The sequence below is a fragment of the Tursiops truncatus genome, chromosome 10 (genome assembly GCF_011762595.2).
Source record: "Tursiops truncatus isolate mTurTru1 chromosome 10, mTurTru1.mat.Y, whole genome shotgun sequence".
Lineage (NCBI taxonomy): Eukaryota > Metazoa > Chordata > Mammalia > Artiodactyla > Delphinidae > Tursiops > Tursiops truncatus.
Window position 1 is genome coordinate 95,599,163 of NC_047043.1, and position 25,518 is coordinate 95,624,680.

The 25,518-nt window shown below is 50.8% G+C and overlaps 1 protein-coding gene across 21 annotated transcripts in view; it reads left to right on the forward strand.

Annotated features, from left to right (window-relative positions):
• Nucleotides 1–25,518, forward strand: part of MTMR14 (myotubularin related protein 14) — a 43,243-nt gene that overhangs the window by 4,127 nt on the left and 13,598 nt on the right. For 7 of the 21 annotated variants that reach the window (XM_073787650.1, XM_073787648.1, XM_073787643.1 and 4 more), the window contains 11 exons: nt 3,574–3,682; nt 9,264–9,411; nt 9,710–9,770; nt 11,274–11,396; nt 12,387–12,460; nt 17,222–17,292; nt 17,869–17,943; nt 21,799–21,865; nt 22,661–22,794; nt 23,053–23,129; nt 23,385–23,421. In XM_073787650.1, coding sequence (XP_073643751.1) covers nt 3,574–3,682; nt 9,264–9,411; nt 9,710–9,770; nt 11,274–11,396; nt 12,387–12,460; nt 17,222–17,292; nt 17,869–17,943; nt 21,799–21,865; nt 22,661–22,794; nt 23,053–23,129; nt 23,385–23,421 — 976 coding nt within the window. Of the gene's footprint in view, nt 1–3,573; nt 3,683–9,263; nt 9,412–9,709; nt 9,771–11,273; nt 11,397–12,386; nt 12,461–17,221; nt 17,293–17,868; nt 17,944–21,798; nt 21,866–22,660; nt 22,795–23,052; nt 23,130–23,384; nt 23,422–25,518 lie in introns of those variants that run through there. The other 14 variants (XM_033865372.2, XM_033865364.2, XM_033865367.2 and 11 more) reach the window with 6 other exon arrangements.

The window sequence follows — 25,518 nt, forward strand, 5'->3', positions numbered from 1 at the left end:
GTATATCCCTAACCCTAGAGGAGTTGTGGAGTTTGTTTTTGTTTGTTTGTTTGTTTTTTGTTTTTTTGGCGGTACGCGGGCCTCTCACTGTTGTGGCCTCTCCCGTTGCGGAGCACAGGCTCCAGACGCACAGTCTCAGCGGCCATGGCTCACGGGCCCAGCCGCTCCGCGGCATGTGGGATCTTCCCGGACTGGGGCACGAACCCGTGTCCCCTGCATCGGCAGGCGGACTCTCAACCACTGCGCCACCAGGGCAGCCCTGTTTGTTTTTATTTATTATTTGGTTGTGCCGGGTCTTAGTCGCGGCACGTGGGCTCCTTAGTTGCGGCAGGCGGGCTCCTTAGTTGTGGCTTGTGAACTCTTAGTTGTGGCACGCATGTGGGATCTAGTTCACTGACCAGGGATCGAACCCAGGCCCCCTGCGTTGGGAGCATGGAGTCTTACCCACTCCGCCACCAGGGAAGTCCCGTGGACTTTGTTTTTACTTTTCACTTCTTGCAAGGCCTCGAAGTGATACTGAGTGGGCGATGCCTGTTAAAGAGAAGGGAGTATGTGCATGTTCAGGTGGGAAGAAGTAGAACTTTTTGCTTCTTTACACATGCCTGGACTTCGTGTTAATATGACACTAATTAGACTGAGTTACACAGGGTAGAACTGGATTCAGGAAGTGGTTTGGTCCTCTTAACCCACCTCCCCAGTTGAGCCCATATCTGGGACTAGAAGCCTGGATGGGGATCTCTGAACGACGAAGACATGAGTTTGTCAACGAGGCAAACTGCTGCCATGAGGCAGACCCCAGGGATCTAGTTGCAGGCCCTACCAGAGAGATGAAGTCCCTACCTTTAGATCTGGTGGGTAACACAGACCAATCAATGAGCAATGACAGTGTAACAAAGGCCAGAATTAGGGCAAGTACAGGTGAAGCATTGGGAGACAGTGGTTAAAGTTCTGCACTTGCTAATTCCAACTCGTGTGTGAGCGTAGGGTGGGGGGGTTGTTCTCCCATTCCACCAACTTCCAGACGCCAGCGTTGTGTTTTACAGATAACATTAGATCCCACAGGTTAAGGGCTCAGTCCCACAAGAGAGACATAAATACACAAGCTCACTTTCATTCATTCAAATATGAGTATCAGGTGCCTGACACAGCCCAGTGCTTAGCACAGTAAGGGAAAGATTCTGAGGCCAAGAGATAAAAATAAAAACAGGAACCACTGAGAACAGAAACTGAATTGGTTCTTTGAGTAGGGGACCCAGGAAAATAAAGCACCAGCTAGCCTAACAAGAAAAAGGTGCCTTCCTTCACATGATAAGACTGCCCAGAGCCTCTAAGAGGGAAATGCTGGCATATTCTCTCCCTCAGTTTTGTGGAGAGTTTGCTGAATGGAAGGATTCAGCCTGGGAGAATCATATGCAGTTTCAAGGCTTTTAGAGCTGCTGGAGTGAGCTCCGTGAGAGTCGGTTAAAACAGATGGTGCTGACCACATCTGTGCAAATGGACGGAGGCCACCAAAAGGTGGGAGGGAGACTACTGTGAGCAGTACTGTGTGTGCTCAGTTTTATATTATCTTGGCATCTGAGTTTAGGCCATTGCTTCATTCTGAGGTGCCTTTTTTGTTTGTTTTTTTTAATGTTTTGGCTGCATTGGGTCTTTGTTCCTGTGCATGGGCTTCTCATTGCGGTGGCTTCTCTTGTTGCGGAGCATGGTCCCTAGGTGCATGGACTCATGGTCCCTAGGTGGGCTCAGTAGTTCTGGCACACGGGCTTAGTTGCTCCGCGGCACGTGGGATCTTCCCGGACCAGGGCTCTAACCCGTGTGCCCTGCATTGGCAGGCGGATTCTTAACCACTGTGCCACCAGGGAAACCCTGAGGTGCCTTTTTATTTCATAGAGAACCTGAGTGAGGGGAAGGTGGCAGAACTTAGTTTTCAGTGAGCCATGTTTTTTCTAGAACCTGGCTGGTTGGCCTGTGCCATCCTATGGGCACCTTGAAGAGGCACCGCAGCCTTCCACCTTCCATCAAAATAAGGAAAAAAATCTTGATCGTAAAAATAACATGTAGTCACTTCTTTGTTGTTTGAATTGGTTATGGTAAGGATGTAATAATTCTGTGATTTAAAACAAAATGTTTAATAAAAATGAAAAAAAATCTTAAATCAGACCTTACAGAAAAATACACCATAGGAAGTATAAGTCCTCTTATTTTATCCCCTGTTCTCTTTCCATGATCACCAAACTCTTGGTCCAGGTTTTTATTTGAAGACCACTGTTTAACTTCAATTTCACATCTTCACTTGATAGTAGTTATTTTATTAGTAACTGGTTTGAGAATATATCTATGAAGGCTACTAAGAAATCAGCAGTGTTTTTAAAAGACTATATTTTTATTGGTGCCAGCAGCATCCAGATATGCTTAAAAAGGCACCACAGATGTATAGGAGTTGGTGAACTTACTCATTCTGAAACAATTATTTGTGTGCACATGCTGTGCAGTGACATGGGAGCGCTAGCACGGCTGGGATGTAGAAGGAATGAACGCCCTCTTGGACTCGGCCTGGAAGCTCAGCCCTTGTAAGGAGGGCACTTGAGTGTCTTCCCTCCCTTCTCTTCTGTCACCCTGCATTACTCTGCATGGCGGGGGTAGCTTCCCACTCTTGAACTTTCCTGCCTCCTGTTCCTCTTGCAACCGGAAGCTCTGACTGGCTGCTGTGGAGTCTTTTGTTAAGAATCTAGGGGTGGGGACTTCCCTGGTGGTCCCGTGGTTAAGACTCTGCACTTCCACTGCAGGGGGCACGGGTTCAAACCCTGGTCAGGGAACTAAGATCCTGCATGCCTTTCAGCACGGCCAAGAAATTTTAAAAGAAGAAAAGAAAAAAAGGATCAATGGGTGAAGCTATGAGAGTAGACCCTTATTTTAGGGGTCAGCTGATTTAACCTGATTTAATATGTGTGAGTTGCTTAAGCTCATTTCTAAATGTATTTTTTTCATCTTCTAGAAGCTCCCTTATTAAACCCAGTGCATTAACTACTGTGCTTCTCAAGGCCACAAATAGCTTCTCTTTCACTACCTTTGCTCCAGCATTCCCTCCCCTGTTGGCTTTTTGGACTGTTAGAGGTCGCTGGAGCGTTGGGGAGGTATCAGAGGCTCATAGCCGTGTGAAATGTGAACCTGCATCTTATCCTGCACTCTGAAAGATGACAAGAATGGCCCCATGATTTCCTGAGGGTCCCCAGCACACGTATTGTCTTACTTTTGGAGTAAGATACTGAACCCCCTAGATATAATCAACGTTCAGTTTGCCATATCTGTTTCTGTATTTTAAATACCATGTCTTCAGAGTAGCTTTTTTTTTTTAATCTTAAAGGTTTTGAAATCAGGATGACTTCCATTTTATTATCTATAATATAGCATTTTTTTCTTTTCTTGAAAAGCTTAGAATGTCCATGATCTAGAATTTAGGAATCTGAGCATTTATTAAATTTGGAATGAATATTCACACACACACAACCCTAGCATGGGGCACACAGTACTCACGCGGAAGCAGACTGACCTACCTCTCTTGCCCGTTTTTAGGTTTCAGAGCACCGTACAGGTGAGCAAGTTGCAGGACCTCGTCAACCGCAGCAAGACGGCCAGGTGCAGAGGACGTTTTGTCTGCCCAGTGATCCTGTTCAAGGGCAAGGTAAGACCACACCTTAGCCTCGCACTCCCTGAGACCCTCTCGTGGGGTACCTGGCTTAATGCAAAGTGTAGAGTCTCGTGTTCTTGGCTTTTGCCAGCCAAGTTTGGGTGATTACTGGGTGCCTGGTGCGGTGGGAAGCAGGCCAGAGAAACAGACCAATTCTGATACAACTTTTTTTGAAGGTGAGTCTAATTAGGAAAGGGACAGTCACAGCAGAGGACCCCACCCTGTGTCCTGGAGCCAGACTGCCTACGTTCTGATCCCGGCTCTGTTACTTCCTGCCTGTGCAAGGCCTCAGTTTCTTCCTCTATAAAAGGGGAAAAATAATCATGCCTACATCAAAAGTTTATGAATAGATTAGATCAGATGAGTAAGTACATTGTTGTTTGTTCATTCTTTCAGTCATATAATTTACCAAGTATTTATTGAATGTGTGTCATGTTCAGGCCTCAAGGTACATCAGCATACAAGGTACACAAAAATCCGCACCCTTATCAAGCTTATATTCTAGTGACTGTTGTTAATTTGGCTGCCCACTATGGTCTCATTTCACCTCTTTTTATAATCCTTTGGTGTATTTGATATTCCCATTTTGCAGATGAAACGAAGGCTCAGAGTGGTTAAATAACTTCCCCACGTTTACACAACTAGAGAGCTGGGGTTTAAACTTAACTGCAAAACGCACTCAAGTTACCACACTGCAGCTTAGGGCCACATGGTGTGGTGTCAGAGGAACCCACTTAAGACGGGCAGCAGTTGGGGACTTCCCTGGCGGTCCAGCGGTTAAGATCCTGTGCTTCCACTTCAGGGGGTGTGGGTTCGATTCCTGGTTGGGGAACTAAGATCCTGCATGCTGTGCAATGCGGTCAAAAATTAAAACAAAAAAACCCCAGATGGGCAGCAGTGTGGACTGACAGACATGGCCTCATTAAGTGAGCGGGACTAGGCAGCAAGCTTTGGAGGAAGGGTGGGAGGGTGTTCCAGGCAGGTGCCAGCGCTGGGGGAGCATGAAGCCAGGTGCGCAAAGTCCGAGAGACTCCCTGACGGGAGCGCAAGGTACGTGGTGGAGCCGAGGATGGAAGGGACTGAATGCAGGAGGCTGGTTGCTGGCCAAGGTGTTTAGGTTTGCTGGGAGAGCCACTGTGATTTCTGAGCAGGGAAGTACAAGATGCAAATAGCATTTTGAGAAAGATTAATCCAGAAGGAACGGACTAACAGAGAGCCTGGAGCAGGGGAGGGAAGCAGGGGTGTAGGCTCTCTATTCTTGTTTTTGTTTTTTTTTTAATCTTTATTGAGTTTGTTACAGTATTGCTTCTGTTCTATGTTTTGGTTTTTTGGCCGCCAGGCATGTGGGATCTTAGGTTCCTTACCAGGGATCGAACCTGCACCTGCTGCACTGGAAGGTGAAGTCTCAACCACTGGACCGCCAGGGAAGTCCCTTAGGCTCTCTATTCTAGTTGTCCAGTATGTACCTGAATGCGCTGTGGTCTTGGTGCCTGTCGGACTATAGTCCGGCTCCCAGCGCAGATGAGGACTGGGGCAGGGCAGTGGGGAGGAGAGACACAGGGCTTGTTTCCATCCCTTTGTGCCTTCCTTTCGTAAAATGGAAGAAGGGGGGATGTGAAAGGGGGGGGTAGGAAAGGAGACTTGACCACAGGCTTTCGTGGACAGGTCGATTTTAGGGAAAAGTATGTCTGGAAGTCAAGTTCCAGAAATTGATCATCTTAAAGCTATTTATTCCCTCTTCCCCTTTGGAAAGTTCCGTGTTGCTGTAAGCTCTGGGAACTCCGGTTTAGATAACTGGACTATAACACACTGCTCTGTGGGGCATAGTGCTTGTTGCTAGAATGTACATAGGAAAACTCAAACCTGTGCTTCCCACAGTGTGTTCCACAGAATAGTAATTTAAGGATGTGCTTGTGCAAAGCATTCCCTGTCAAACAAGGGTGAGAGATAGCACGTTACTAGATTTGGCCTGACCCCCATGCTCCAGATTCAAGAGGTACATCGGTAAGTGTGCACTGACATAGGAAAGGCTCTGAGAAGTCCTGAAGCAGAGGGACCTGTGTAGTGCAGTCAGGTCTGCTATTTCTCACTCGGCAGACCTTGAGGAAGGGACTTTCCGGAATGCATTTGGGAAAGTGCCACATTGACTGGCTTAGTCCAGTGAGATTGCAGTAGGCCTGGGAGAAAGAGCCCAAGGCAACTCACTTCAGAGGAAGGGCAAAGAGTTGGAGGGATTATCCTCTTTTTTTTTGGCCATGCCGTGCAGCTTGTGGGGTCTTAGTTCCCCAAGCAGGGATCAAACACCTTATATACGTTTTATTCCTATTGTGTTTGCAAGTCTGCTGTCTCCTCTCAGCGGTAATCCCTTTGAGGGCAGAGGCCTTGTCTTGCTGCTGTCCTCCCAGCGCCTAGCAAGTGCCCACCCAGCTTGTACGTGCAAGCTGGGAAGGTGGGAAGACACTGCTCTTTAAAGTGGTCGTGGGCTCTGCTGGGTTCTCGGGGGACAAGTGACTAAGACAGGCCTGTCCCTGTGGAGCTCAGTGAGTGGGGAAGGTTGACCTGTGAACTAGCAGCTGAGAGGGAGATGGCAAAGGGCAGGAGAGGGTCTTCTGTTGTGAGTTGGGGATCTCATCCTCAGAGACGTGGCTCCCAGCAGGCCCTAGCCAGTGCAGTGACAGCAGTGTTTGCTACCAGCACATTCTGCCGGGCTGGGGAGGGGGAGGTATGTTCAGAAGTGCCCGCTTCCTGCTTCTCTCCAGATTCAGTCCAGTGTGGCTGGGGCAGCCAAGGAACTAAATGTCTGATTGTATTTCATTTCAATTAATTTCCATTTTATAGCTGAAGCAATGTAGATTTTTTTTGGTTAAACACAACTTTATTTTGGGGCAGGACTACGTTTCCCTTTAAATGCTGAAAATAAAGTATCCTCGTTGAGATGTGCTGCGAGTATAAAATACATATTGGATTTTGACGACTTCGTCCAAAGAATGTAAAACATGAATAATTTTTAAAGTGATTATATGTTGACATAGTAATATTTTGGATATATTGGGTTAAATGAGATATATTATTAAAAATTTTTTACAACTAAGTTCAAGCATTTAAGGGTAAGCAGTTCTCCCATGCCGTTCTCTTCCCCAACATCTGTATCTGGGTTTTAGGCAGTTAAAAGCGGAACAGGTCATCTTTCTCTTTGTTTCCTCCCTTAAAGAGATGGGGAGCAGAGGGCAGCTGCTTTTATTCCGTGTGCTAAAGTTGGTTACTACATTAGCATATCCTATAGAGCCGTATTTCTCATGCAGAGTTAGCGGCCACTCCTAATTAGGTAAGTGGAGAGCATTCAGAGTACATCCTGCTTTTTCAGTCAAGAGCGAAGCTTAAAGTACAGAAATGGCAGATTATGCTTTGGAGCCGTGAGGCCAGGGAGCAAGGTCAGGTGTTAGACTCTGCCTTGGGGTGCAGCTTCCCCCAGGTGCCGGCTCGGGACCTTCCTGCAGAGGTTGGTGCTTCACTTGGGGAGCTGGCCCTCTCTGCCATTCTCCTCCATCTGATGAGTCCTCTGTGCCAGGTGTATCTGCCTCTGTTACCAAAAAGACAGGGTCGAAAAGAGATGGGAGAACTGAGCAGAAAGAAGAATCTGAACCTTGAAAAGAACTCAGAGCTCAGCAGCTAAGGAAGGAAGGGGTGTGTGTCCGCTCTGAAAAGAGTTAACAGAGTAATGCAAAGAAGACTGAGATTTGGCGCCGGCAGCTTGGATGATGGGGGAGGGTGGGCATGATAACATGTGCCAGTCAAACTCAAACCACGTACCCCCCATTGTCTTGCTTTCAGGAATCAGACCTCCCTTCTTACCATGAGAGTCTTGGGGGGTCCTCAGCCTGAGGATTGACATTTCCCTGCTGCAGTTCCTAATTACTGAGTTGGTCTCTTCAGAGTAGGGCCTCTTATCGGGGGCTGGAGATGGGTCCATGGATGGACTTGGAGATGTAGGTAAACTCTGGTGTGTACATTTTTATCCAGAGACAGTTTATCATTTTCATCAGATTTTCAAAATGCTTTTGGACCCAGAAAAAATGAAGCAGCCCCCGCAGAGTGCATCCTGCTCAGGCCAGCAGGAATCTCTGCCCGAGCCCTTCTTTATAGGCTTCCAGGACAACCCTCCCACGATTGCATTCTTGCCCCCGGCACTGGAAAATCACCCCACCCCGCCCGGGTTGTAGCAGGTTGCCTTTCTATCACCTGCCCCCTGCCCCAGGCTGCCACTGCCTTGGAAAGCCGGGTGATGACCTGCCAGTTCCCACCACACCCCTTTCCTAGCAGCAAAACCGTTTCTTTCCCCCTGTCTTACAAGTGGAGAAGAAGACCCCTTGGGCAGTATTCTGCAGTTTTCCAGGGACCCTCCTTACACCACCAGGCTGCGTGACCCGTTCAGAAATGCCTTCCCCCTGCCTAGTGTAACCTCCCAGCCACCCTCACAGCCTCCCTCAGCCTGTAACTGGACCGTGGGGTCACCAGATACCTCCTCTCATTCCTCCTGCATCTCATCAAACACAATTTATAAAGATTCAGCCTTAAAGTTAAATAATGAAGTTCATGCCCATTGCCTGGTTTCTAGAATTCTAGCTCTTGAAATGCTCCTTCAGTGATGAGGAAAGAGTAAAAGGATAGTTAAGCACAGTTAAAGCCACTACGCTTCCTTGATACAGAGGAGAGAGAAGATAAAATTTCTTTAAAAAAAAAAAAAAAACCCGAACATTTCTCCCTTAATTGGCCCTCCTGCTGCAAAGGTTGCCCTCCACTGTGCTAAGCAGTTCCAGTGACGGTCAGCTCGCAGGCTCCGGAGGGAGGTGGGCTCGATCAGGTCCCAGCTCAACCCCCTCTGTGGTACCTTAGGCATCACTTCACCTCCCTGCGCCCATCCCTCGTCTTTTCATCTGTGAAGCAGCAACAGTGCCTGCCGCCTGCGACATCTCTCTCATGGGCTTGTGTAAATCCAGTGGGAAGGTGGTGTACTTGTTTCAGTCCTGTACTCATAAACACATGTGATAACCGCCAGATCTTACCCAAGTACATGCGTGACGACGACTGAATCTACCCATTACTGTTAGTGACACTCTGGTGCCTCTCGTTTGGGAGAGAGAACCTCTTGACAGAGGCTGCAGGTTAAATTCTAGGCATACTTCGGGGTGACTGCTGTGAAGACTTTGGGCAGTGCTCCTGCACCCATTTTCCTGGCCTGGAGGGTCCCCAGGGGTTCCCCCCACTGTGTGCACTTCAGAAAACCACCTGACTGTTGGTCAGAGGGTACAAACTTCCAGTTGTGAGATGAGTAAGTTCTGTGGATCTAATGTACAGCATGGTGATTATAGTTAATAATACTGTATTAGATACATGAAAGTTGCAGAGAGATGATCTTAAATGTTTTCACCACAAAAAAAGAAGTGGTGATTATGTGACATGATGCAGGTGTTAGCTAACGCTACGATGGTAATGATTTTGCAATAAGTAAGCGTATCAGATCAGTGTGTTGTACACCTTAAACTTACACAATGTCATATGTCAATTATATCTCAAGAAAGCCTGGGAAAAACCGAACCAAAAAACTCCAGAAAACCACCTGACCCTGAAAATGCGGTTTCTCTCCCAGCATATTTGCAGGTCGGCAACGCTGGCTGGATGGGGGGAGCTGTATGGACGCACTGGCTACAACTATATTTTCTCAGGTGAGCGTTGAGCTGCACCGTCTTTGACTAAGAACAGGAAGCCAGTGGTGGAGAATAGCCACCTAGGGCTGCAGTGGTGTAGGTGGAGGGGCAGCAAGCTGGGGGATGGGCAAGGGCCCTCCTTTCGTCACCTGAGGAGATGCTGGGTGTGACGAACACTGCCAGGCATGTGCGGCTTCGGATGCTGAGAGAGGCAGGAGTGTGGTCCTTAGGGTGTAGCCGGGGGGAGACTGGTCAGGAAGCCCCTGGGTGGAGCCCCTTCCTTGGCCTCGGTGCTGACCGCAGGTTTCTCCCACAGGGGGTGCAGACGACGCCTGGGCAGATGCAGAGGATGTCACGGAGGAGGACTGTGCGCTTCGGTCAGTGCCAGGTGGTTATGGGTCTGGGCTTGGGTTGGGGGCAGGCGTCTGAGCGGTGGTGGCCATTTTCCTACTGACGGTCATGACCTCATCAGTGGTCCAGGTGAGTGGATTGGCTCCCTTCCTCCTGCTGCCAGGCCCACGCCCCTGCAACAGGGTTGTTGAAGTCCACCCTGTAGCTTCACCCGAAGCTGACTTTATGGACTACCTGAGCAGTCTGTGCTCGCCAGGACTGCAGAGCGAGTGCCCCAACCCTGGGGTTCCTGGCACCCCAGGCCCAAAACACAGGCCAGACATCTGTGTGTCTTCAAGCCCCACGGTTCCAGGGTGTGACGTCTGGCCTACCAGGTGATGCACAGCACACCCGGCCCGAGGCACAGGGCAAGCAAGGACTGTGGTCCCCACGTGAGAGGTGTGGGCACTAGGAGCTCCACAGCTGTGTGATAGGTGCCATAAGGCGCTTGCTACAGAGGAATGTTTTAGGCTCCCTTAAAGGGAAGGAGGGGGCTGGCTCCCACTCTTCCTACCTCCTTTCCAAATATTTTTAGAAAACGGCAGTAATGGTTATTTTGGAAAAGCTCCTTTGCATGGTCTGTACCACATGGAAAGTCTTTAACTGGTGTCGGGTGTCTCCGGAATGCACACCAGCACCCTGGTCAGATCAGCCGCCCAAAATCATGGCTCGGTGCATGAAAAGGCATCTCGCTGTGCCCGGCTTCTGCCCGTTAGTTCCAAGAGCAGTGGCTCTGGCTTGTGCTCAAGAATGTTTGGCTCTTCCCCCGGGATCAAACGACCTCTGCCCCAGCCAGGCCATCTTCCACAGTGCACACTGTTCTTGGTGAGGAGTCCGCTGGGGACAGCAAAGCAGTGGGCATTACAAAAAAAAATTAATGGTGACTTTATTCGTTCTGCTTTTGCCTTTATCTGTATGACTGATCAAAAGGCAGCCTGGAGATTAGGAAAATTTTATCTTTCTCCTTGCTTCAGCGGCCTTCTAAGCAGAGGGAATTCACTTGCTAATATTTCACAATCAGTTGATAACATAGCTCTAAAAAGTCCATCTCCCAGTGAAAGTTTCAATCTGTTACATTTTGAGCAAGTCATATGGCTAAAAACGGTCATAAATGGGGAAAGGGAGGGGGGTGGAGAGAGATAAACTCTAATGGAGGCTCAAAGACTCTATCAGCCACTAGCCTGCTGCTTTTTAGAGCTCAGAGATTATCTTGAGTCTTCTGGCTTCACGTCAAGCAGCGCCAAAAATCCCTTTTCCGCCCCAGGTGCAGATCGCTCCTCTTTGAAATGCGTCCCAGAGAGCGGGATAATCACTTAGAAAGTCACCTTCCCTGGGAGCGGTTGTCCTCTCTTGGCCCTCCCTCTGTCTTCTGGAGAAGAGAATCAGAAATTCTTCTGTAGAAACTAGACTTCCTTGAACGCGCCCCTCACGCCCCAGACTTTTGTGGATGAATGTGCAGTGCACCTTCTCCCTCTGGCTCTTTGTTTCAGAAGTTCCGACACGCATCTTTTTGATAAGGTCAGAGGGTATGACATCAAGCTGCTCCGGTACCTGTCAGTGAAATACATCTGTGACCTGATGGTGGAGAACAAGAAGGTGAAGTTTGGCATGAAGTGAGTGCAGGGCACCCCCTGCGAAGTGGGTGGAGGCCGTGTGCTCACAGGCTCGTGGGGTCGGAGATGGCACAGAGCAGTTACAAGGGCACACTGCGTGCCAGGCCTCGTGCATCCTCTCCCTGTATCCTCACACAGCCCTCCTTGCAAGGAGGTTCTAGTGTCTCCCTCTTGGAGGGGAGAAACTGAAGCCGGAGAGGTTAAGTCACTTTCTCTGGGGTGGTGCGGAGAGCACCAAGGGAGCCGTGGGTCTCTAACGTGTGCTCTGCTGCCGCTGCGCCATCTCTGGTAGATTAGAGTCTCTTTTAAAGTGGATCGAAAAAAATCAGTATTTACTCAATTTTTATGTCCTGTGTGGAACAAATCTTCTTACGGTAAGGCAAAATTAGAAACAAATGGAACCTGGGTTAGGGTGATGAAATTTGGGGAATTTTTCCAAAGTGTTGTTTATTTTTTATAATAGCCACTTTTAATTTTGCCAAGTATGTCTTAGAAAATAAGCCACACTGAGGCTGTTACAGCTCAGCAGTTTGCAGTCACCTGCACATCCCGCTGTCTGTCAGAGTAGTCCTGTGTCTCTCCGATGCTGCCTGGGAGTGTCCGCAGTGGATGCCGGAGAAGGTGGAGACGAGAGTCCGCCCCAGGGCCCCTTTTGGACAGTGTCTCTGTTATTTTGCTCTTTTCTCACTCCGCCCTGCGGGTCAGGGGGCGATGCTGCCTTTGGGGGAAGCTTGTTCCGCGGCTTAGGTCCCTTTGCGTTGCGGGTGCTGTGGGGTCCGGGGGAGTCGGCGCTCTCACCTGGTGACTTGGGGTAGAGGCGGCAGAGCAGTCGCATTTCTTAGTCGTTCTAAGTAAGCCCCCTGGAGGGCATCATTCCTAACTCTGAACAGTAGTTTCTATAGCAGGAGGATCATTTGAGCTGTGGTAATGCTTGTGGGGAATGGTGTGCGTGTGTTGTGATGCCGTAACACGTTGTATCCTGTCTTGTAGTGTCACCTCCTCCGAGAAGGTGGACAAAGCCCAGCGCTATGCCGACTTCACTCTCCTCTCCATCCCGTATCCAGGTAGGGGCTCTTTCCAGGGTCTGGTCAAGGGACAGGCTTCCCAGGACTGGGGCTCTTTGAGGCCCTCCTCAGGCCCTGGCCACTTAGGTGCACAGATGCCCCGGAGCTCTCGGACAGGATCTGCTGTCGCTCAGCATAGGGCAGTGCAGCTCCTGGTCCTTGGCTCTCACCTTAGGGTAGGACGCTGTCCTTGTGTGTGTGTAGGGGGGCTTTCCCCTGGGAGCGGCCCAGGAATGGAGTCCTGGCTCAGGTCCTCCCTACTGCGCTCTTGAGCGAGTTACTTCACCTCGCCCAGCCTCAGGTTTTCTCAGGTATCACTGGAAGTTGGTGAGGCTTAGCTCAGGGTCTTGTTGTGCGGATTAGGTGAGGTCAGGTTTATCAGCGTGCTCTGGGCAGCTAATGTGCTGTTTCGGTGTGAAATGACATCGTTAGTCCTCCGTGTCAGCAACCATCTATGCTGCGCTGGCTGTTGCCGTGGTGAGGATGTAAGTGCTCTGTCCCCAGTTGCACGTGGTTGGTGGCCTCACCGTGTCACAGAGCACCGTGGTGAGCACACAGCTGGCTGCATTTGTCTCTGGCACAGACTGTATGCGACCTGTGGCCAGGGCAGTGTTCTCTGCACTGGATACTGAAGCTGCGTTAGTCCAGTTTGTAGCGTTTAAGCTTTCTTTCTGGCAACACCTGCTCGTTCAAGGAGGTATTAGAGCCCTAACATCAGCACCAAACTTTGTCAACAGACAGTAGAAAGTGGACTCTTTCTCCTTGAAACCTCTCTCCTGCTCCTCAGCAGTAGCACCTGCCTTCAGTCCTGTGCTGGATCTTGTCTCCTCATCTTGGAGCCATGTGGCCAATAGAGAGCAGGCTGGTGACCCCAGGTTGCAGTAGAGACACAAGGCCTTCTCATTAGAACCTCAAGTTCATCCAGTGCCTCGTGGGCAGAGGGTATATCCTCATCAGTGTGAGCTGGTGGTATCCAAACCACGACCCCTGTGGCCTGGCTGTCTTACAGTGGCCTCCTTCAGGGTCTCTCCTCACTCTTCTCTGCTAGCTTGGCATTTGGTGGCATGTAGGGCTGGGCGTGCATTCCAGTCCCAGCACTGTGTCCTTGAACAAGTCCCTTAACCCTTCTGAGCATCAGTTTCATCCTGCATAAAATGTGGTTAATGATGCTTACTCTGGGCGAAGTGCCAGACCTGTCCCTGACAGGTGCCAACACCAGGCCGAGTGACGAGTGCCTGGGAGGAGAGGCTCGCTTTCGGCAGATGCAGAACCATGATGATGATGCCGTGGGCTCGGCAGCGTCAGAGATGTGTCAAGACAGGGATGTCCCTGCTGGGGGTCTGCACTGGAGCTTTCCTCAGGTAGCTCTAAAGCTGGCTTTCGGACTAGGCTCCTGACTCTCAGGAGATGCTCTGGGGGTCCCCAGACTGAAGTACTCTCTGCCGAATGCACGGGAGAGGGCGGAGTTGGCTGAGGAGCCACGCGTCAGCTGTCTTTATTTGTGTTCAGCTTCTCAGTAACACTTGGCTTAGAAAAAATTGTTTTGTGGGACTTCTCTGGCAGTCCAGTGGTTCAGACTCCGTGCTTCCACTGAAGGGGCATGGGTTCGATCCCTGGTTGGGGAAATAAGGATCCCGCATGCCGCATGGCAGCAGCCAAAAAAAAAAAAACCATCACACTTTAAAACAAAGAAAAGAAAAGAAAAAAATCGTTTTGCTCCAGAACAGTAGCACAATATCCTTTCTGCTGTCGTTGGGCAGCTTGTTAAAAGACTCCTGAAATATTAACTAACACCTTTTGACCCAGTTATTCATTAGGCCATAATCCAGCCAGCTTGGGCCTGAAGATGTTCATCATGTCTGATTATACCAGCCAAACATGGGAAATGTTTTCATCAATCAGAATAATGATGATGTAACTGATGGTACAGCCATCCATAGTAGAACGAGATATTACATAGTCATAGAAAAATGCTTAAGGTGCTAATAAGCAAGATAGAAAATTAAATACTACAATCTCAACTATGTAAGAGAAAAAGTGCTTACACAAAATGGTAAGAAAAGAAAACGCCAGAATGGTAAGATGATACCATCTCTCTGTGAATTTTTTTCCCCCATTCTTCCCAGAATATCGTGTACTGCATCTGATAGTTGTGTATGGTGTTGAGGGGAGATTAAGAGGCATCAGTAAAAACCCAGAAGCCTAGGTGGCAGGAGATGCTGCTGCACACCCAGATGAGGGGACAGGAGAAGCACTTAACTTGCTTACCTTAATTACCTTGCTTCCTCTGCTCATGTTCTTAAATTTCTTTACATGCCTACATTATTATACTTCATAACAAAATTGATGTTATCCAGACCAAGTCCTGAAATGCACTCTGCTGCCATTTCAGGGGTCTCTGTTGAGCCCTCTGATGACTTTGAAGCCCAGACAGGAACTGCGGTGGTATCAGTTCTCTGTCAGACTAACTTAGGCTTAGACTAGCCCTTGAAAACGGGAAGTGTTCTGGGAGCACTTCCTTCAGGGCACCAAGATAGACGGGGCCAGAAACTCCCCAGCATGAGTCTAATTTGTTTCCCTCTTGAGCGAGCGTCCGTTCTCACTTCACTTTTGGTCCTGTCTGTTTGCCTCTCAACAGGCTCAGAAGCCTGTTCAGGTAATGAATGTCAAGGCATTGCCCTGGGTACCGAGGCTGCTTTAATTCTCTCCGTTTCTCACAGTTGCTTCTGCATTATATGCTGGTCAGAGCTCGGCCTGGAGCCTGCAGTGTTGATTCAAGCGCTCAAGTTTGAGAAAACAGAGCACTTTACGGGAGTTCTGAGGAATGATTGGTGTCCCTCCTACTCCCAGGCTCATAAGCTCAGGGCCTCTGTCTGATATTTATATTTCTTCTTTCTCCCAGTGAGGCACCCAAGAATCCGCTGAAGTGTTAGAGCTGAGGATTGATTCCTGACTTCCCCATCCACAGTGAGGCCTGGGGGATTCGAGTGCAGGAGTGTGTGGGGTGGTGAGAGCCAGGTCTGCAGAACACACAGGCTAAGTCTCCAGACCTTCCTCCATGAAAGAACCTTTCCTTTCTTCCCTGGTGTGGCCCCAGACAGGAGCATGTCCCAAGAGGAGCTGGAGAGTTCTGTGTGGATGTTTATGGCCTGTGGCTACTTTGACAGAATTCAGGCAACTGTTTTGTTGCCTTTGGGGACCTTACCAGACTTGGACCTGTGGCCAGAGCCTTGTGCCCTCTGGAGTTTGTGTTGGTCCTGGTGGAGGAACTGAGAGGAGTGCAGGCCTCGTTCTCCCCAGGCTGAGCTGCAGGGTTGCACTGGGGCTCTCACTGCAGCGGTGGCATGAGGATGGCACCAGTATGCTGTCACCTGAGTGCCCCTTGTCGCAGTGCTGTGCCAGCTGTTTTATACGTATTGTTTCATTTCATCCTTAATCACTTTACAAATGAGAAAATCAAGGCTTAGAGAAATTAACTTGTTCACAGTCACAGGGCTACATGAAAGGCTGAGGTTTGAAGCTGGGAACATTGCCAAGGCCCTTTTCTCTCCACTCCTCTCTCTGTTCCTGAGGTCTTACCCTGGTGGTATTTCTTATAGTTTTTCTGGTGAATGATACAGAAAGCACATCTTGGCAAGGTTTGTTGGAGAAGGACGTGTCTCTTTAGCGCCTGTCCCATTTCAGGCACTGTCCATGGTCCTTTCTCTCATGTTACGATGTTCGGTCCTCACTGAAAGCCTGCGAGGTTGGTACAGGCAGACCTCATTTTATTGCTCTTCGCTTTGTTACTCTTCACATATTGCATTTTTTACAAATTGAGCATTTGTGGCAACCCTGTGTCAAGTCTATTGGAGACATTTTCCCAGTATTTGTTCACCTCGTGTCTCTGTCACATTTTGATAGTTCTCACAATACCTCAGACTTTTCCATTATCACTCCATTTTTTATGCTGACCTGTGATCAGTGATCTTCGATGTTACTACTCCACCTCACTGTAGGCTCAGATTATGGTCACCATTTTTTAGCAATAAAGTGTTTGTTGTTTTTTTTTTTTTTGGCCGTGCTGTGTGGCTTGTAGGATCTTAATTCCCTGACCAGGGATTGAACTGGGGCCCACAGCAGTGTACCAAGTCCTAACCACTGGACCGCCAAGGAATTCCCTGAAGTATTTTTTATTTAAGGTATTTTTTAAATTTAAGATATATATATTTTTTAGACATAGTGCTATCACACACTCAATAAACTATAATACAGTGTAAACATAACTTTAATATGCACTGAGAAACCAAAAAATTCGTGTGGCTTGCTTTATTGCGGTGGTCTGGAATTGAACCCTCAGTATCTCTGAAGTGTGTCTGTAACAGGAGGGAGGGTGATCCTCCGTAACTAGGTAAGTTGCTGAGAAGGTGCTGCCAGGGTTCAAACTGTAAACCGCGCTGTTGTTCTCTGGCTGTTGGCACTTCAGGGACTTGTAGGGCAGAGGGACCTGAAATGAGAGAAAAGTGACCAACAACCAGTGAGCACAGAGGGAGAGAGACACAGAGGTGTGCAGGCAGGGGCTGCCTCATCGGGAAGGTCTCTGGCTAGAAACCCAAGGAGCATTGGAGGCTCCCGCTCGCCTGGTCCAGCCTCCACTCATGTCATCTGGGGCCCACTTTGGAGTGTGTGCGCTGGTGGCCGCCCCGGTCCTCCAGCACCCAGGGGCATCTCAGGACACTGGGCCAGGAAGGGTGGTGTCACGACTCTGCCCTTCTTTTCCAGGCTGTGAATTTTTCAAGGAATATAAGGATCGGGATTACATGGCTGAAGGGCTCATTTTTAACTGGAAGCAGGTATGAGCAATAACATTCATCAGCTTGGGTCTTCTGTTTGTGAAGGGAAACCAGCCAGTAATCTTCTTGGGGAAAACAGCTACCCTTCTTTCTTTGCTCTTCCCTGAATGAGTCTCATTATTTTTCCCTCTGTCCTCCTTGTATGTACATGTTTAAACTCTCATCATATATACTTTTCTCTCCCCCTTTAATTTCTCCTTTTCTTTAAAAGAGTTTTCAGGGAAAAGGTAGGAAAAGTCCTTCATTTTTGCTCCGCTCTCTGTGTGAAGAGCTCCTCCTCAGCGGGTGGGAGCAGCCCAGGAGCTGCCGGAGGCTGAATACGCTGATCACCTCTGTGTCAGCCGTAAACACTCAAACGCCAACTGAAAAGCTCCACTTGGCAGCAGCATCTGGTCCCTTTGATTTTTAAGCCATCACTCCCAGGGTGGCACAGGCATCTGGCCCTGAGAAGGCGAGCACTGTGGGGGGACAGCCTGCCTGCCTGTGGTAGCCACAGCTTCAGGGCCTCAACCTGCCTGGTCATCCTGGCTTCTCCTGGTGGACAGCCTGCATCTCACAGTGTCTTTCTGTCCCCAGGACTACGTTGATGCCCCTCTGAGCATCCCCGACTTCCTGACTTGCTCTCTGAACATTGACTGGAGCCAGTATCAGGTGAGGGGACCCCTGGTGCCTGCCCCACAAGTCCCTCAGGCAGACACCTGAAGGCCTGGCTTGTGACCTCTGACCTCCTGGGAAAGGAGGAGCTGCTTACCTGTTGAACTCTCTCCTGATTTCTTGGCCCAGAAAATCAAAGCTTTCTGAACATGACTCACTGAAAGATTTGCATCCACCAGGGAGTTCTGTTTCCAGAGGAGGACCTCATGGAGTTTGCTTTTCCAGCTCTGGGATTTAGTGACGTTTTTCATTTCACCTTTTAAATGCGTGTTCCATCAGAGAAAGTGCAGAGCTGCCTGACCTGATTTGGTTATAGAAACCTTAAAATTATTTCCACTGTGCTTCTCTCCTCTTTGTCATCGTCTGCCATGGAAGGGTCCCCAGTCTTTTTTTTTTTTTTAGTTTATTTATTTTTGGCTGCATTAGGTCTTCGTTGCTGTGCGCAGGCTTTCTCTAGTTGCAGCGAGCGGGGGTACTCTTTGTTGCGGTGCGCAGGCTTCTCATTGCAGTGGCTTCTCTTGTTGTGGAGCACGGGCTCTAGGCGCATGGGCTTCAGTAGTTGTGACACACAGGCTTGGTAGTTGTGGCGCACAGGCTCTAGAGCGCCGGCTCAGTAGTTGTGGCACACAGGCTTTTTTGCTCCGCGGCATGTGGGATCTTCCCGGACCAGGGCTCGAACCCGTGTCCCCTGCATTGGCAGGTGGATTCTTAACTACTGTACCACCAAGGAAGTCCAAAGGGTCCCCAGTCTTACTGGATGGATCCATCTCTCTACCGCGTTTAGCCCACTGTACAAGCCCACAGGCCATTAGCAGTGTCCTTGCCACTTGCTTCAGCCAGGACAAGTAGCCTCATTGTTCCCACTGCCTTCCCCATGTCTGTTCCCTCTGCCTGGCTGGCCCTCCCAGCCTCCTCTTGTCTGGCTGACACACTGCCTTCAGGATTTGGCTCGAGGGTCCACTCCAAGAAGAATTCCCTGATGTGCCTCCTCTCCCCCATCCCTAGAGAGGTTGTATGCTTGCATCTACATTCCTCTTAATCCGGGCTCTGGGCCCGGCCTGGCCTGGCCTCTCTCAGTGATCCACACCTACTTCCTTTTCCAAGTGTCCCGTCATGCAAGCACCTCAAACTCAAGCTGCCCAGAATGGAATTGGCCACAACCCACAGCACCCCCGAGCCCTCCACCATTTACCCAGATGCTCAGACTCGAAAAAAGGGGGCTCTTCTCCCCAACACCCATGGCTGGTCCCATCAGTTCTGTAAGTCTCTGCCCCAGGGAAACTCCCCAGTCCTTCTTGCCTCCATCCCTTAGGTCACTGGCCTAATGCAGGCTACCATCGTCTCATGGCTGAGCGTGGGTCCACGTTGAAGGGGCAACCGACTGGAAATAGTGAATAGGGCCTGGCAGAGCACGATACTCAGATGATGGGGCAGGGTCGTCACTGTCACTCCTTCCTTCACAGCTGCCACTGACTTTCCTTTTTCCCTCAGGATAAGTCCAAGGACCCTTATGTGGTCCACCCAGCTCCACGTGGTCCAGGCTTGTTCTTGTGACTCACTGGCTGTCCACTCCCTCCCCTCCAGCTACCCTGACCGCCTCTCCACCCCTTAGGGAAGATACTCTCCAGGTTTGCACATGCTCTTCTCTCTGCCACAAACACTCGTGTGCTTTCCCTCCCCTTTTCTCACATGCATGTCACCATCTCCAAGGAGCCTTCCCTAAGGGTCCCCATGGATCAGGCTAGGCTCACCTCCCCAGTTACATGGTCCTGCAGCATCTTAGAGGGCTCCTTTTAATTAGCACACCTGCAGCAATTCACTTTGCCTTCCCTTCCCTCCAGCCTCAGGGCTGGAGTCATTGTGTTCACTGCTGTGTCCCAGGGCCAGGCCCACAGTCACGTTCACACCACTGTTTCCCATTGCACGAGCAGTAGTGCATGTGTGGGTGTTGCTGACCTCTGTGTAGCCAGATGGAATTCCATAAAGCTCTGCTCTTTCATTCTGTGCCCGAAGACCCCTTCCAGTGGCTGCTGCTCCTCAACCTGGCCCCTGACTATGACTAGTCAGTGAAAGAACATTCTAGAGGTACCTCCTAGTCCCTAAGCACGAAGCCTTACAGATGCAGACGTGCCAAAATGGCCTCCGCCCTCACTGGGCTCAGTCTAGGAAAATTCCGAGGCAACAGCGTAACCATCACCTGCGTAGTAGGGGTATTGACCAGTGGCCACAGAAGAAGACTCTGTAGAGAAGATAATGGGGCTGGGCCTTTAAAGGATGAGTAGGAGTTTGCCAGCCAGGGAAAGAGGCATGCACCAGGCATGGAAACGTAAGGCCGATATGTGGTACTCACCTCTGTATCTGGAGGCTTTGTCACGGCACACATAGATTGAGAGTCAGAGGTGAGCCTAGATTTTCATGCATTTCCCAGGTCCTCTTCTGTTTCTCACTCTGGTATCTGAGGAGGTGTTCCTACAGTGCGGTGTGTGACCACAGGCCTGGGTCCAGACCCCAGCTCAGCTTAGCTGTGTGACCTTGGGCCTCTGCCGACCCAGCGCTCCCCAGGCTGTGGTTCCTGCCCCAGCCCTGGGCACGGTGGCCAGCGGAGTCTGCCGCCGCTCCTTGGTCATTTATGTCCCCTTCAAACAGCTGCCGTTGTGGGAGCTGCCCTGCGGGCTCGTCCTTGGTCACCTCCTGCCCTTTCCCGACCGCTGCAGTCCTCCCCCAGCCAGCCTGACCTCCCTGCACACCTGCTGCGTAGCTCCCACCTCTCCTGCTTTTCCTCACCCGCTGGAATCACAGCGCGGAGGAAATCTCTTGGCAATGGTGTGTCTGACACGTTGAACCAGATGAGCAGAGAGACCCCCGAGCCACCACGGGTAGTAATAAGTTTATCAGCACGGCACTGCAGCGGCTTTCTCTGCAGCTCCTGCAAGTGGGTCAGGACTCTCCAGGGTCCATGGGAAGGTCAGGTAAATGAGCCTGGTTTAAGTTCCTGGGAAAACCATTCCAATTACAGGTGCTGTGTTCACCCTCCCCAGGGCAGCGCTCGCTAGCTGGCATTCACCGCCTTCTCTGCACAGCCCCAGACACTGAGAAGCAGTCATGTTAAGAGACTGTCCCCAGCTAGGGGGAGGGGGCCACAGAACTGGGTCAGGCCCCTCCGTGGGCTTCCGGATTCCAAAATGGACTGTTTCTCAGAGGGTCTAGTCTGGACCTTTAGCTTGGGCTAGAACAGAGGTTCCGATCTCTATGGCTTTTGCTTGTTTTTGCTCTCCCACCTCGGGGGCCTCCTGTTTTAAAAGATTTTTGTTTACCAAACAGACTGCATTTGTTACTCATTAAAAGACTATGCAGTGAGTAGCAATAAAAAACGTGTGAAACCTGATTGATGAGAAGGTTGATGGTTACCTTGGTTTCTGTGATGTGATGGCAGATAAAGAAATGGCTCTTTCCATTTGGTGACAATGGCCACGGGCTCAGGGCTCTTTGTCGGCTTCTGTTAATTCCCTAGACAGCCGTGCCTGGAGCCCAGGGCTCAGAGGAGCTAGTGTCCGGCTGCTGCTTGTGGCTGTGGGGCTGTGGGTTGCCCAGGCTCCTGCACGGCTTCCCCTCCCTCACCCGCACGTTGGGTCAGAGCACACTGAGGGAGGGGCCCGTGGGGGAGGGTGCAGGGATGTGTGAAAAGTGAAGTTTCAGATAGTCTGGGATTTGGGACCTGTGGCCTGTGACCATGAGCCTGGGGTACTTGTTTCCCCAGAATAACTCATAGCATTTTATTTTAAAAATACTTTAAATTTCCATTCTGAGTTAAACACCTATTCATAGAATCCTTTTATTTTTCTTCTCCAACAGAGTTGGGATCTGGTGCAACAAACACAAAACTACCTGAAACTGCTGCTTTCCATAATTAACAGTGACGGTGAGTCTGCCTCTGCTTGCCTCAAGCCATAGGATCTTCTGGGTGTTCCCAGGTCTTGACATCGCAAACGTGTGTTTATTGGGGCCTTTTGCTCTATGGGAGAAGGATTTGGGGATTCCCTTGTCATTGGCAGATTTATTCCATGCCCAAAATTATGAACTTGTTACCATCTGAACCACATTCAGCTGGCCTTTGAGCTTTGAGCATCAGCCTTTTGTGTGGGGCTGCAGTGGCCTCTTTTGGTTCAGAAAGGTGAGAGAAAGTCAGTCCTGGCCTCTTCTTGGGCACACACAAGAGCCCCTGGAGGGCCTGTTCTCCAGAGGGTACTCCAGCCAGTTTGACTGTTTTGATCGGATGAGCCCATTATGCTCAGTGTCCTAGGGCGGTCTGACTCTGGTTCCTCCATATCAGTCAGGACCTGTGTGGGGTTGCACTTGCTTGAACAAATGGAAATGTATTCGTTTATTTAACCAAGAAGGCCCAAGAGCAGAGCCAGGTGCCAAATACCACAAAGCATCTCTCCTTGTCTCATACCCACTGTTTAGTTAGCTTCATGGCTGGCAATCGTTCCAGACTTGTTTCCTGCCATCTTAACCCCTCCAGAAGAGGGAGACGGCCTCTGTCCCAGAGCTCCCGCTCATTGCCTCAGTTTGGATCCAGTGCCCATCCTTGAACCGGTCACTGTGGCCAGGTTGGCAGAAACATCACATGCCTGCCTCTGGAGCTAGGCCGTGGTTCTGGGGTGGCCTGGCTCTCACCCCAGGCCAGGGCGGTGGCACATCCCCTTTTCATCAGCCCGTGTTTGCTTCTCTCCTGGGCCTCCCGTTCCACGTTCCTGTGTAGATGACAGCGGACTGCTAGTACACTGTATCTCAGGCTGGGACCGGACGCCCCTCTTCATCTCTCTCCTGCGCCTTTCCTTGTGGGCTGTGAGTATGGACGGGCTGGGCCGTGGGGTCAGGGAGCATTCAGAGGCCCTTTGTGAGTGCTGGGACTGTTTCCAGAAAGCAGAGAGGCTTCGGAGCGAGGGACCTCACGTGTCCAGAGCAGGTGTCGTGTTTAACCCCGCTCTGGGGGCTGTCAGGCAGCCTGGCTGTCACGGGGGCGGTGGTTGTGACTCAGCCCCCGAGGCCAGGAGGGGGCCGTCGTGGGGAGGCTTCTTTCTGATCTGGGCCCGTCTCTTCCAGGACGGGCTCATCCACGCATCCCTGAAGCCCGCTGAGATCCTCTACCTAACGGTGGCCTACGACTGGTTCCTCTTCGGGTGAGCCTTCGGGAACTGTCGGGCTGTGGGGTGCTCCAGTGCTTGGGAACCGCCTTTTTGTGTGCGTGGGTGTGGTGGCCCCTGTGACAGGGTTGAAGGCGAAGACGGTCCCACCCCCTTGGGAAGAGAGAAGGTGTGGTCGGGCCCACCTGAGGCTGGGGTGCCAAAGCCATGGGCTGTCCCTGTGGCTCTAGTCCCCCTTCATCCTCTTGTCTGGGAGGTGCTCGCTTTGACCTCCTCGCCTTCTTGTTTCAGGCACATGTTGGTAGATCGACTCAGCAAAGGAGAGGAGGTGGGTACTGCTCACGGGCTGCGGGCACACGTCAGGGCTCCGCGAGCTCGGGCTCTTTTACCCCCAAGAGGGACAGGGTGATGGTCTGTTTGGTGTCCACACTTTGGGGGCGGTTCCTTGCCTGGTGAGTGCTGGGATCAGGCAGAGTGGCAGGAAAAGCACCGGCACAGCAGCCCCGTTCTGAGCCTCAGTCCCCCTCTCTCGCGGAGAGAACACTTACCTGTGACCTTCGTGTGTCAGTCCTCTTCCCCCCGTTCTGTGCCGGCCTTCTTATGAGTGACCTTGTTTTCTGCACTCAGCTCTGGAACCAGTTTACAAGTGCTTTCCTGTGCCCCTCACCCTCACAGCTAAAGCCAGAAGCTCCTCCCTGTCCTCCCTTGTCTCATCACACCCACTCAGCAGCTTTTAAGCCCCAGGGCCTTCCGTGCAAGCAGGGTCCTGCCAGCTCCTCACCCCCCCGACCAATCCCGGCCAGCGGGCTGTGGGTCCCCTTCCTGTCCGCGCGCTGTCCCTCCTTCCTCCTCTCTGCCCTGTCCACGCCTTATCCTTAGCTACCTTTTTTAGTCTTTGGCTCTTCGGTACTCTTGTTTTCAGCCTGTTTTCCCTGCACACAGACCTGGAGTCGGACCTGAGTGTGAACCCCAGTTGTGCCACTTACTACCTGGGTGACCTTGGGTAATGTGATTAACCTTGAGTCTCCCGGTGTCGATTCTGCTGCCTCACAAAGAGAATGAGTCCAGATGCCCAGCGTGGGAGCTGCACGCAGTGTTGGCTCCCCCCCCATTTTCCTGAGGCATCTTTCTCACCCTCCTGAGGCTGCCTCTTTTCTGGGCATCTTATCTTGTGCATTCTTCTTTTGTTCCTCCCTCTCAGCTGCTCCTCTCCCCTTCTAAATCTCTTCGTTTGAGCACTTATTGCATCCGCCAGGACTGCAGAGCCCATAAGCCTGTTCCTCAGAGGCCTCCATGAGCTCTGTCAGAGGTGGTGACTTTGGCACTGAAATCCGCACGTAAAGCCCCTTTGCAGCCTCTCATTTTGAGATTTGCTGGAGCTGGCGCTCCAGTACCTGCTGACCCCCATGCTGTCTCCCCGTCCCCAGAGCAGGCCAGATTCCACCTTCAGAGACTGGGCAGGGGATGCGGCTGAGCCCAGTGGATTCTGGACTCAAACCCTGGCCACGTCTCAACATAAACAAGAGGGTCTTCTCAGCTGGGAGGGTTGGCAGGATGTGGGCTTTTCTCTTAGCCCTCCCTTCCTCCCCGCACACGCTCAAAACTCTGATACTTTAAAAACATGCAAAAAGCTGGGGCCTGTTAAACAGCTCCGTATCCCTCCTTTGCCTTTGAGGCTCTCAGAACACATTAGCATATTAAAGACTAAAAAATCTGTGGTGAAGACACCTATTTAATTTTATGTAACAGGGACTTCCCTGGCTGTCCAGTGGTTAGGACTCTGTGCTCAGGACTCCGTGCTTTCACTGCCAAGGGCCCAGGTTCAGTCCCTGGTCAGGGAAGTAAAATCCCACAAGCTGTGCGGGGGCGGCCCACCAAAAAAGTTATGTAACAAAGTTTTCATACTGGCCTGACCTAGGCACCCTCCCTCCTTTTTTATTTTTTGAGGAGATCTTACGGGGCTCTGGGATACCCTGTGGGTGTTTTTCCAAGTGAGGGGTTGATGGCCCACACCTTGCAGAATCAGCTGCAGAGACTGCATCGTGTGCACTTCACAGAGGCCCGTTGGACCAGGGCACTGGCTGGGAGGGAGAAGAGAGAACTTGCTCACGGAGCTGGGGATGCGGAGGCAGGGTCAGAGCTCAGGAGCCTCCTCCGGCTTTGCCTGCCTCAGACTTCGTCCTGCCCCTTACAGTTTCTGAACAGTGCAGGCCGCGGGCCAGGCAGTGGCTGCCCCTCAGCCCTGGTTCTCCTGAACCACTGTTTCCCGGTATTTCTTCTACAAAATCTGATCTCTTGCCCTTGCATTGTGTTCCTGCTGTGTCCATTAATCTTCTTGCCCCGAAATTCTCTCCCAGCTGTCCTTCCCTGTTAGCCTCTCTCCCTGGGGTTCTTAGGAGAGGCTGAGAGGGAGAAGAAGCTGTTC